We start from the raw sequence: 13254 nt of genomic DNA, 5'->3' as shown, positions 1-13254 counted from the left end.
AACGGTCGTGACGTCACAGTGCGCGAATTTTAAACGGTTCCAATTGTACTTTGGCTAATAACCATGCAACCAATTGAAGCGATCGTATAGTGATGCTCCAAGTAAGTGGGGATGAGCTTAGTTAATTGCTTAATCACCCAATTAGGCTATTTAACCTTCCTAGTCAGGCCATATAAATAAATAAAACCGAGTAGAAAATTGGTCGAGCTCGGGAATCGAGCCACGGTCTTCGGAGTGCGAGACGAGCATGCTATCCACTCCGTCATGCCAGCTCGATGGTTCGTAATAAACAAAGGCGCGTCTAGTGAATACGGTGTCTTCGCTAACTCCCATCCTCCTCCCTTCCCTTCCAGTGAGGTTTAGGTGTCCACCCAGATATGAGCGACAGGTACATTTCCTTTCCTCAAAAACCAATTTACCGACGAGCGAGGCGTAGAACCGAATGAGCGATGGCGTTCTATGGACTCCCTGGCAGCGTTGCAAGACGCTCTCGCGTTCCACTCTTAGAGGTGAAGCTTAACATCTTAACCACACATCAGTGACCACACTTTAGGTCAAAAAAGTGCACCCCCCCCCTGAATTTTGACGGGTGTCCACCGAGATATGTGAGACAGTTACTGGGTAATTTCCTTTCCTCAAATACAATTTTCATTTTCATCATTACGGGCCCTCTGTCTTTCTTCTTTCACTCCCACTTCCTCCGTTCCTCTACGGTGCGGTTCAGGTGTCCACCGAGATGACAGAGAATTACTGCGCCATTTCGTTTCCTCAAAAAGCGTTGCGTTCAAACGGCAAGGCAACCCGCCGAACGGGTGGTGGCGTTCCGTGGAATCCCTGGCAGCGCTACAACACGCTATCGCGTTCCATTCCTAAAGGCGAAGCTTAAGCGTCATTAATTAGCAGTTAATTAGTATTCAGGGATTAATCAGTAATTAACCATTAATTTGTGGTTTGTCATCACTTTGTAATTAGTACTCGATTATATGTGAGGCCACCAGTGCCACAGAAGCAGTCAAAGTGGTGCGGAAAACGCTTTCGCCTCTACGCACTTTAGACAGACAAAGTGCCCCCTGAACTTTTTGAGGAAAGGAAATGGCGCAGTAATTCTCTGTCATCTCGGTGGACACCTGAACCGCACCGTGGAGGAAGGGAGGAAATGGGGGTGAAAGAAGACTGTGGGCCCGTTAATGATGAAAATGAAAATTGTATTTGAGGAAAGGAAATTACGCAGTAACTGTCTCTCATATCTCGGTGGACACCCGTCAAAATTCAGTGGAGGGGGGGGGGCACTTGCGACAGCGTCTTGCAACGCTGCCAGGGAGTCCATAGAACGCCATCGCCCATTCGGTTCTACGCCTCGCTCGTCGGTAAATTGTTTTTTGAGGAAAGGAAATGTATCTGTCGCTCATATCTCGGTGGACACCTAAACCTCGCTGGAAGGGAAGGGAGGAGGATGAAAGTGAGCGAAGACACCGTATTCACTAGACACGCCTTTGTTTATTCCAAACCATCGAGCTGGCATGGCGGTGTGGATAGCATGCTCGTCTCGCACTCCGAAGACCGCGGTTCGACTCCCGAGCTCGACCAATTCCTACTCGGTTTTATTTATTTATATAGCCTGACTAGGAAAGTTAATTAGCCTAATTGGGTAATTAAGCAATTAACTAAACTCACCTCACTTACTTGGAGCATCACTATACGATCCCTTCAATTGGTTGCATGGTTATTAGCCAAAGTACAATTGGTCCCGTTTAAATTTCGCGCACTGTGACGTCACGACCGTTTGGACCAATTGAAAAGCGTGACATTTCTGTCCACAACTGCTGCTTACAACGATGAGGCATTAAAGGCTTCCGCCTTAAAAGTGTACAACAGCTGTATCTTACCGGTACTCACCTATGGGGCAGAAACGTGGAGGCTAATGAAGAGGGTTCAGCTTAAATTTTGGACAACGCCGTGAGCTATGTAAAGAAAAATGATAGGTGTAACGTTAAGAGATCGGATGAGGTCGCAGTGGCTAAGACAGCAAACGCGGGTTAATGACATCCTACTTTAAATCAAGATGAAGAAGTGGGCTTGGGAGAGCGTGTAATGCAAAGGGAAGATAACCGCTGGTCCTTAAAGGTGCAGTGAATAGTAATCTGAACTCGCCTTTTTGCCGCTCAGTCTACACGTTCCGAGCATTCTTAGAAACCTCGATTTGTTGCCCTGTGTGGTCGATTCTCCTCATTAAATCGAATTAACATCCGGCTCCCGCCTTTTTTGCTTAATTCTCCCCGTACGGTGGGCGGAGTCGACCAACGCGTGGAGTCCCTTTCACCCAGTCAAGTGGCGACTTGCCATGGACACCGACATGCACGTAAACAGGCGACAAGCGCGGGCTCGGGCTCTTGAGAGACAACACGGCTCCCGACCCGGTGTATATTATGTAGACGTAGCATTCCCATCGCCCACGGGATTTTACACGGCCGCTGTCGTTCACCAGGAAATGCACGTTGATGGACTCTCTTTTCGAGCCCCGAATTCAATGCGAGCCGAGGAAGTAGCGATAGCGCTTGCTGCCGCCCAAGCCAATTCGAGAATCATCATTACGGACTCCCGAAAAGCATGTGATCATTACTTGGCAGGGGAGATCTCCCCCTTAGCTGCTTGCATTCTAAGACGGACTGCCACTGATCCAACACCCAAAAGAATCATTTGGGCTCCTGGCCACCAGGGCTTACGAGGTAATGAGGCCGCTGACGCGGCTGCCCGAGCGCTTACTCACCGGGCTCCTCATCCCAGCTCTTCTGGCTCGGAGACTAACCAGCCGCTGCTGCGATTCAAGGAAATTATAACGCATTATAGCGACATCAACCGCCTTTTCCCGGCCCCTGCAAAGGGGCTGAGTAAGACGGAGGAGCGAACTTTAAGGCGCCTGCAGACAGGTACTCTACTCTGTCCTGCAATCTTAAAGCATTACGGTCCTAACACGGATGGGCGATGCCCACACTGTGGGGAGACCTGTGATATCTTCCACATGGTGTGGGCATGTACTCAAAATCCCCACCTCCCCCCTTCCCCTACCCCTTCCAGAGAGGCATGGGAGACTGCCCTTCTCAACTGCTCCTGGCTTGAGTCCCAAAGGGCTCTGGTGAAACGGGCTAGAGACGGGGCATTGTCATGCGGTGTCCCGGACTAGGGACGCCGACCATGTAGCGTGGCCACTCTGTGGCTCCCAACTCTATTTCAGTAATTAAAAGTTTTCACCACCACCACCACTTGCCATCGGAGGAGTAATACGTAGTAATGCGTAGTAGCAAATAGTCCACACGTATTTTTTCTTCTGCGGGCTTATTTTGAGGCTATATTATCTGCGAATGAAACTATTAATTCAGAGAAACCTAAAACACAAAATAAAGCGAAACCAAAGCCTCCACGCAGCTTGCTGAAAGGCACTCCACGCGTTGGTCGACTCCGCCCACCGTATGGGGAGAATTCAAGAAATAAATGCGGGAGCCGGACGTTAATTGGATACAATTAGGGAAATCACCTACACTGGACAATAAGTCGAAGTTTCTAAGAATGCTCGGAACGTGTAGATCGACTTCTCGCGGCAAAAAGACGAGTTCAGATTCCTCTTCACTGCACCTTTAAAGGTAACGGAGTGGATTCCAACAGAGGCAAGCGTAGCGGGGGGCGGCAGAAAGTTAGGTGGGCGGATGAGATTAGAGAGTTTTAGTATAGCGTTAGCGTGATAGCGGACATAAAGGAAATTACGTTAGCGTACCGCAAGCAACTTATACCCACAGACAGTTTTGTGCAGCGTTTTGAAAACGCTAAACGCCATCTGCTTGACATGGATGCCAACGGTCCTTCTAAAATGGTCGACATTGCCGCTAACTTGCCAAAGTATAATATTACCGAGTTTTTTAAACGAATTATTTGTGCAGCGTTCATTTTCGTCTGCAAAATGACCCCAAAATTGAAATAAAATGAAATAAAAAACGTAAAACAGTGCCGCCATCTAGTAAAGGCAATGTTAACTACAAGCCGTTGGAGCTAGAATATTTGCTATCACATGACGTCTAATGTTCAAAAAACTTTCGTAAATTTAATATAAACTCTCTTTACATACTTTAAGTCCATAGAACACCGCGAAAAACCTCCAAATCTATATTTGTCTCCTTCCAAACGTTTTTGCTAGGTTTCTGCTGCGTTTCGGGCTGTTGCAGACGGTAGCAGTGCAGCTTGAGGTTCCATTAGGCTTGCGCGCTCCGGAATCGAGAGCGTATCTCAAAAACTGGGCTGAATTGCAGCTTAAACTTTATCGTCGAAGCAAGGTAAGTCATAGCGAAAAGCAAAGACACCAGTAGTTGCCGGTAAACATGCCGACCGGAATCGCAAGAGCTGCTGAATCGGCTGAAGCGGGCGGCTGTCGCTTGAAAGGACGCCGCCATGTTTCCACGCTAAGGTCGCAAAAGCCGCAACTGCCGCAACGCTAAATTCTGAAAATGCGTGCGTACGCTAACGCTATTTCCCCGTTAGCGTTCTGCGCATGCGCACTCTGGACCCGCTATTCCGCTATGCACGCAATTACGCAAAGCCCGCAATACTAAAACTCTCTATTAAGAAATCTGCGAGAATACGGTGGCCCCAACTGGCGAAGGACAGGGTTAATTGAAGAAACATGGGAGAGGCCTTTGCCCTGCAGTGGTCGTAGTCAGGCTGATTATGATGATGAGCCTCGGAGCTTGCTCTGGGGCCTGTGAAATGTGTACTCCGCACTTTCTGAGGATACGGGAAAAGCTTTCTTTGACTGAGGCACATCGGGTATCGCAGTACGTTTCATATTGTTCGGTGTTCCTTGCAGTGCTTCACTCCTGTGTTCGAGTTTTCTTGCAACATCGGGGACGAAATTTCTGGGGTAACGTTTCGCTCGCGATCACTGTTTACTCACTTCAATTACCTCATCGAGGCCTACCGGGTAGGAGCAGATATTGCTTGCAGTGTTAGCTGCTGAGGCAACCGTTGATTGCAGGATGCGCAAGAAGTGAAGAGGTGAGTCTGCGCGCGTCCTGCGCCCCTTGTCCACTGTCGCTTTTGCTGTCCGTGTTCTCTAGCGCAGTAGCCACATTTTCTAGAGAACCGTCCACCAACTATCTCAGCTTGCCGCACTACCACTGACCGCTGTAAGGCACATGGTTCAAGCCTGTTCTAAATCATCATAACTTCTCGAATGCATTGGTTTTCGGAAAACGCGGAAGCATAAGCGATGCGCATCATGCTTGACGCGGACGTCGAAAAACGGATTGCTACCATTCGCCTCCTCTAATTGATGAGTCGTTCCGTGCCATTCAGGTTTTAAAAGAAACTTTGTAGATGCGGCTTGTTTTGACTGCAACAATAGTCAACAAAATGCCTCAGGAACGCCTGCGGACGTAATGTGATCAAGTCCAGGGCTTCTTTTTCAATAATTTTCTATGTCAGTTTTGCAGCCGTGGCTGAAATTGACGCTCCCATTGCAGTTCCAAAAATATGCTCGTAAACCACACCATTGTAAGTGAATTACGTGTAGGCGAAGCAGAAGTGAAAGTATTCGCTGTTCTGTTTCCATCCAACGGTGTCAGATAAGTTTTTCTGATAATTTTGCTGTACTTCCGAAGTCGTTACTTGGACAGCTTAGAGTAAGTCGTCGCGTCCGCGAGAATTTCTGCTATTGTTTAGTGGTACGCGGAGCGGTCAAAGAATGCTGTCACACTTCCTTCGTCGGCGGTAAGAACGGCGAGGTCTCTGCTTTTCCGCACTGAGTCGTCGGCATTACTCTAAACTTCTGCAAGAATGCATTGGCGAAGTAGATTTAGCATGCTTTTAAGCACACTGACCGCGTTTTTTTTTTTCTGACATCCTGACGAACGCCTTTATCAAGCAGGCTAATAGGTAGCTGCTTACACGGTGTGCATCATTTTCCACGTATCCGTTGGCTTGCATTGATGAAATTCAATGCCCGGTCGAGCACACTTTGTTCGGTGTCACTGAGGGGATGCAATGAGTAGTTCAGCAAGGCAGAAATTTGGGCGAGTTGGTACGTATTCATGATATTGTTCACAGCACAACAAGAACGGGAAAAAAACGAAAGACGGAAGAGTAACACAAACAAGCGCTGCTTGTGTTACTCTTCCGTCTTTCGTTTTTTTCCCGTTCTTGTTGCGCGGTGAACAATATCATGCAATGAGTAGTGTTGAACCTGAAATGCTGCTCTTTTTGAGATGTGTCCTATTTTGTCCAGCAATGCGCATAGCTAGCTTTTATAAGAGACTTCGTTCTTTTCGGTTGACCGTCTCATCGTTAGGTCGCCAATGACTTGCACCTCAGGGAAGACATTCGGCATGCGCAACGCCAGCCGTAGCTTCGCAAATAAAGTGTCCTGTTCTAGGCACTTCAAGGAGCACTTGAATTTGTCGATGCGGGCTTATACAAGCGCCCGCTCCTCCTTTGTCACCACTTTGCGTCCAAAGGCGATGATTACAGGTAATCGAAGCTTCGAAAATTTTTGAGTCACGTCGTTGGAATTGCACTCCCGGCTAAAGCTCAAGAGCGTGTGGAAGGTAGCCAGGCAAGCTCAAATACTTATAAACTGCGTGATTCAATTGTCAGCCTGTTGACGAAACTGCTGACGAACATTCACGTAGTATCACGTTCGGCGTTATATCGTCTGGTCAAGATTAAGCCTATTAACAACGCAAATGTTTGATCGTTTACAAAGTCAAACACAAACGAAAATGAGTTTTCACGAGCTCGCGAGTGTACCGGTCGACCTCGCCGCAGATACCAGCAAAGAACTCCTGAAAAATTAACCAACGATTCCACATCGTAGGCCATTCGACGCCAATGAGATCAGTGAGCTTTATCTTGTTTGGCCAACGTCTTTCACTTAAAAAGGCCGGGTATAAAAGGAAATTTTTGGAAGTGCAACGGAAGCAGCTTGGACTCAATCACACCACTTCGAAAGGTGTTTTTTAGGTACACTGATGGCCGCTTTTGCATTCTAAATACGCAACGTCTGCAAAGCTTCCTCGAACTCCTGAATGCCGCGTAGTCATTCATAAATTTTACACTGGAAGATTAGGCGAATCTTAGCACTCCGTTTTTGGCGTTGTTGTCAAGCTATATGAACCAACGCGCTCGGGAATGTATCTCAGTTTTAATCTCCTCACCATATGGCTCACAAGGGATCAGTGGTGACGTTGCTAGTCAGCCGTGCCAGAAATATTTGTTCCGAACCGGCAACCCTCAGTAACGAAGTCAAGGCTAATAGCTTCGTCGTAGCTTCGAAGCCTAATAGCTCCGTTGGTAAACAGGGACTTCGTAGGAAAGTTTCCCCTCATGTTTCTTCAACAAATTGACAAGGAATTTCGAATACAGGCCAGAAGCACAATAACCGACAGCAAAAATGCTGAAGCGTGCTCTGATTTCCGATGTGCCTTACGTCAGTGAAACCCTTTTCCGTGTCTTTAAAACACATGCCAACAAAAGAGCCCTGAACCCAACTTGTCAATGTAAAGAACTCCTTAACGGTTGGCAAGCTCCGTGGTGTGGTTTATCGAATCCCATGCAACGACTGCCCCTCCATATATATCGAAGAAACCGGCAACTTCTATTGAGTCACCAATGCTCATCATGGTGGAGTCAGTAACAACTACGCATCAAAGAAACTGATTCTGCAACATGTGCAGACCACCAACCACGAGATAGGGCGAGATGATGTGGAACTCGTGGCTACTGAAAAAAACAAGGACTGCATCGAGACTATTCTTCTACTCGGCACCGGACATACTGAACAGGAATTACACATAGGTCTATATATAGCGGTTTTACAGTCAAAGTCATATATGTACAGTCACAGGTCTGACCACAGCATCAGTCAGTTGCTCCGCAGCACCTGGGAACTGAGGGACTGGTGGGGGGTTTAACCGGCGGAGAATTTCGTGGCACCGGGTTTTGAACCGCGGCCGTTATAGACGCTAGGCGGATGGTCTACCTGTAATCTACCTGTAAGGAAGCTATAATCCCTACGGCATGTTTCATATGAGCGGCGCATATGGAACTGCGGAAATATATGGGGCGATACGATAGGCAACAATAAATGAGACCATTTATTTATTTATTTATCATCATACCCACAGCGCCATCATCATACCCACAGCGCCATTGGCTGGCATTACAGTGGGGGGGTAGAAGAAAAAGTACACAAATGCCACCGCGTGCAGGTGGTTACAAAAAAAAGATAACAATGAGATAGAAAGAACACGGAATTATTATACACAAAAAAATGTCACAGCATGGAAGAAAATGAATCATTTGATAATATGGACACTACTTCCTCAGGCAGCTTGTTCCATTCAGAAACCGTTTTGGGGAAAAAAGACATTTTAAAAAGGTCAGTCCGGCACCTGTATTCTTTAACTTTAAGTGAATGATCTCTACGTAAAGACACGTAATCAGGGTTGGCTATATATTTGGTTCTGTCTATTCCAGTTCTAGAATGAAAAATATTATGAAATAATTTTAAACGCAGTACTTTCCTACGTTTTTGAAGTGAGTCCCAACCCAAAGATTTTTTCGCGCTCGTTACACTAAAATATCGTTACACTAAAATATAAATGAGCCCCGCCGCGGTGGCTCAGTGGTTACGGCACTCGGCTGCTAAAAGACGCGGGTTCGATCCCGGCCACGGCGGCCGAATTTCGATGAAGGCGAAATTCTAGAGGCCCGTGTGCTGTGCGGTGTCAGTGCACGTTAAAGAACCCCAGGTGGTCGAAATTTCCGGAGCCCTTCATTACGGCGTCCCTCATAGCCTGGTCGCTTTGGGACGTTAAACCCCATAAACCAACCAACTTTTCGTTCAAAAGGAAGAAACGGGGCGAAGAAACACGGACACACGAAGAAACGACACACACACGAGCGCTGACTCACAACTGAATTTTTATTCTGGTGGAAACACGCTTATAAAGAAAACATGAGGGTGCGGGTAACAGGGCTGCTGCAGCGATAAAGGGCAATCAGTGTGGTCGTGTCACAAGACAGCAAAAAACGCAACAGGGAACAAAAGAAAGTTATAACCGATAAAAGGCTGTGTAAACGGCCGCTAAACGATGGTCAGGTAGGTAACATTAACAAAAAAAAAAGAATGAAAAAGTACTCAAAAGGCGGGGAATGGTGAAAACTATGAAGGACACATGAAATTATACTGGTGAAAACATGAAAATATAAACATAGAAACGTGAAGAAGGTAAAAGTTTTAAAAAACGTGCCCAAAAGGGTGTGTGGAACTAAAAGCAAGTACCAACGAGGATTCCGTGAATTAATCAGCTGTGTGCGGCGCACCAGAAACCTTAGGTGTTTGTCAGTCACCCAGAAAATCCAGTTCTTTTTTTGACAAGGAGAGGGATGGAGTACTGACGCATTCTTGAGCGGCGTAATGGATTTTGAGGGCTTCAACGAATTCCCTCGTCAACCTATCTCGTCCTCGCCCAATAGCGGTGTAATGATTAAAGTGAGTGGTGCAGGTTCCCAAATTTGCACTTCTTAAAATTCTTAGCCAGGTGCCCAGAAATGGCTATACTTTTAACACTGTTTTGATGTTTTTGGAGTCTGATATTGATACACCTTCCCATTTGACCGATGTACCTCTTCCCACATGACACTGGCACAAATTATTCCTGAATCACAGGGGGCATATTGGTCAGAGTGTGTCAGCCTGCACCCTCGGGGTCCCCGCAGGTTATTCACTTTGGAACAGAAGGCGGAAAGCTTGTTGGGAGCCGTGAAGACGACATCCACACCAGCGCGCTGTGTGACTTTTTTTTGACGATGACTGACTGTGTGGAGGTAGGGCATTACCACAAGAAGGAGCTAGACACCGCAGCGGACACGGGACAGAGAAAGAAGACGACACAGGGCGTTACTTGCAACTAAAATTTTATTTGAAACTTCATGGCTTTATAAAGACCAAGGCACGTGTGATCTTACAATCGGGTAAAAAAGGATGAATGAAAAGCAACAGATAACAACACCTAACTGACAACAATGCACAGGAAAGATATGCGAGTCACAATGTACAGAAATCAGATATTAAACCTTATGCAATGCTCATCATGCGAGTCACAATCTACATATACCAGAAGTGTACACTTCTGGTATATGTAGATTGTGACTCGTATGATGAGCATTGCATAAGGTTTAATATCTGATTTCTGTACATTGTGACTCGCATATCTTTCCTGTGCATTGTTGTCAGTTAGGTTTTGTTATCTGTTGCTTTTCATTCATCCTTTTTTACCCGATTGTAAGATCACACGTGCCTTGGTCTTTATAAAGCCATGAAGTTTCAAATAAAATTTTAGTTGCAAGTAACGCCCTGTGTCGTCTTCTTTCTCTGTCCCGTGTCCGCTGCGGTGTCTAGCTCCTTCATGTCTCACCAACTGGCCTACATATCTACCCTCCTAAGCATTACCACAACATTTCTGCGCTTATTGTTTGCTTGTTACTTTTCGTAGGGTCCCACAAGCCTTCCGTACAGATTCCTCATTATTTATTTATAATGTGTGTGACGTCAGAGGAGTCCGTTGGCGTTCCCATCTTTCCGTGTACGTTCTAAGTAAAGTCTGCGCATACTCTGCAGTTTCCATATGGCTTCGATATAGAACATGCGCAGCAGATACAGAATTTACGGGAATCGTCCTGTGGGACGTTTCAGTAGGGCATAGAGTGGTTGTATGGCGCCCAAACCTCCGACGTAGGTTTAAAAGGCTGTATGGTGTTCTCGCGTGGGTGAATCAATGCTGACGAACACAGCCAAACCTGTGATCCTCGACTAAATGGCTGCTCGTCTCCGCCGCGAAGCGCTAACGTTTTCTCTCGCTGACGCAGCTTCTGGCGAACGAGAACACCCGGGGCCCTCTGATGACGCAAGCGCCGCTGAGCCCTCGATCCCCTTCGGCTTTACACGGAACGTGACGAGAGGTACGGATTTGCATTGCTACCAGCCGTACACGAGGAGTGAGCGTGCGGAACAGACAGCACGTTGAGCACAAGTGGAGCATGTCTGACAAAGTAGTCTAAACGTATTCCCTTCTTAACCCACTCAACCCACACAAGACCTGTCACCTTAAATATAGCATGCGTTTGCAATATCGATCTCGCCCCTTCACAGACATAACATGTGATACCGAGAATCATTCGAGTTTCAAGTTGCGCCTTGTGGCCTTCGTAGGCGGTGTCATATGAAAGACCCCTCGGCAGTACTTTTGTTTGAAGGGTGCACAGGGTGGTCGCGTAGAGTGTTGATACGGGGCGGAGAGGGACAGGCGTTGTGGATGACAATAAACAAGCTTCCTAAAGCGCCAAAATGGCAACACACGTGTCTTTCAAAAATAATTTCAGTTCTGCTAAACGAACTATAATAACAGCGCAGTTCCAACGCACAATGAACGGCACTTTTGGTGGCTTTTAGTAGCACGAGGATGAAGACCAGCCACATTAGAGGACAAAGGTAGCTGCGAAGGCGAGAAAATCACGGGCTCAAAGGACAGCACCAAGTGGAGAAAGGTCTTCAGGGTGCCAGGCTACGTTGCTGGGACATGTGACCGCAGGACACGCGCAGAGGATCAGCCAGACTTTTAAGCTCCGTATTTTCTGCGGCGCACTGACTCACAACTTCGACGAAAGGTGCGGGCCACTGCAGCTGTTTTCCTCGTCTCTTCTGAGGCAAGGGAATGACCTTTATGTGGTAGAGTCTGGCTGTCATCTGGTCGCTGAGTGACGTGGACACTTTTTGCTGGAGCGGATAGAATAATCGACTCACATGCAGAGGTTTGTGCTGTCTTGCTCAGGTCAGAGCACTAAGTCACATTGCCTGAAGCCGCTCCACGAATTTTCGACTCCAACGCAGAGAAATCGTCACTTCCAGGGACCGGCTTCTGATTAGGTTATTGTTTGGGGCCACTAATGAAGGACATTTCACGGTGTAAGGCGACACGGAAGGGGCAGCCACTGAAACTTGCGCGTTGGCCACCTCCACAAGTGGAGGTGGCCCGTTTTCACTACATCTTCAAACCTGAACCAACTAGACAATGCAAGGGCTTTACTTGAGCGAATTTCTTCTACATTGGGCCCTTTCATTCATCGACGTTTCCGCACCTGTATCGATCGCTTCATGCAGAGACGCGACACATCAGTAGCTAGGCCAGAAAAGACCCCCGGTCCTTTATTGCGCATAGATTTATAGCTGCGGCTGCAGCGAGGGAAAGGGAAAGGAAGAAGGGGCGTTGACATGTTATCAGGCCGCTTGCTTGATAGCCACATCTGATACATCTTCTTTCCTCTGTGAAAAGATCAGTTTTGACAATGCTCTAAGAAATTTGCCGAAACTTGTGATCATAAGTCAGCCGTTTAGGTTCCATGCGTGGCCGGGTTGTCCTGCGTGGAATGGCTGGCATGGTTGATCCAGCAGCTGCACCTGATGCTGTGAGCTGCGTGCTTGTGGCAAGTCCATCACGTGGCAAGTCCATGCTTGATCCACCAGCTGCACCTGATGCTGTGAGCCGAGTGCTTGTGGCAAGTCCATCACGTGGCTCACCCTGTTCATCGGCGGTACCAGGACTTGAAGTTCTTGTAGCCTCGGAGCGGATGTCCACGTCGTCGTCGCTGTCATCCATGACGTTGTAGTGCTCTTGGGTTCGCAGCAGATGTTGCCTATTACGCCTTAGAAGACGGTCGTTGTCCATTCTCACGATGTGGGATCGGGGAGCCACCTTCTGGAGAACCATCGCTTTGCGCGACCATTGGCGGTCGTCACGAACCCGCACCGTGTCGCCTTGCTGCAGTGGAGGCAGTAGTTTGCCCTTGGACGACTGGCGGTGCTTGACTACCGGGCGCTCCTGTTCGACGCTGCATTCAGGCAGAGTAGTGCGCAGCTGACGACCCTGCAACAATTCTCCCGGTGATTGTCCGTCCTCTAATGGGGACGCGCGATATGATAAAAGACCCATCCAGAAGTCGTCACGAGACTCTGCAGTTTTCTTCATAATGCGCTTCACTATTTGTACTTTCTCGGCCAAACCATTCGACCGCGGAAATTCAGGGCTCGAAGTAATATGGACAAAGTCATAGCGCCGTGCAAACTCCGCGAACTCTTGGGAAGCAAACTGAGGTCCGTTGTCGGTACACACTTGGGCAGGAATTCCGTACCGCGCAAAAATAGACGTAACCTTT

The 13254-nt window shown here is 47.6% G+C and overlaps 1 protein-coding gene across 1 annotated transcript in view; it reads left to right on the top strand.

Annotated features, from left to right (window-relative positions):
- LOC149367469 (alpha-amylase-like) overlaps window positions 1–13254 on the top strand; it is a 322554-nt gene that overhangs the window by 12121 nt on the left and 297179 nt on the right. Inside the window, exon 2 of the mRNA XM_089574342.1 lies at window positions 10912–11004. Within this exon, the coding sequence (XP_089430468.1) occupies window positions 10912–11004 (93 nt within the window). The remainder of the gene's footprint in view (window positions 1–10911; window positions 11005–13254) is intronic.

This window comes from Amblyomma mixtum, chromosome 1 (genome assembly GCF_055824585.1).
Source record: "Amblyomma mixtum isolate Tamu chromosome 1, ASM5582458v1, whole genome shotgun sequence".
Taxonomy (NCBI): domain Eukaryota; kingdom Metazoa; phylum Arthropoda; class Arachnida; order Ixodida; family Ixodidae; genus Amblyomma; species Amblyomma mixtum.
This window is presented reverse-complemented; position numbering and strand designations above follow the sequence as displayed.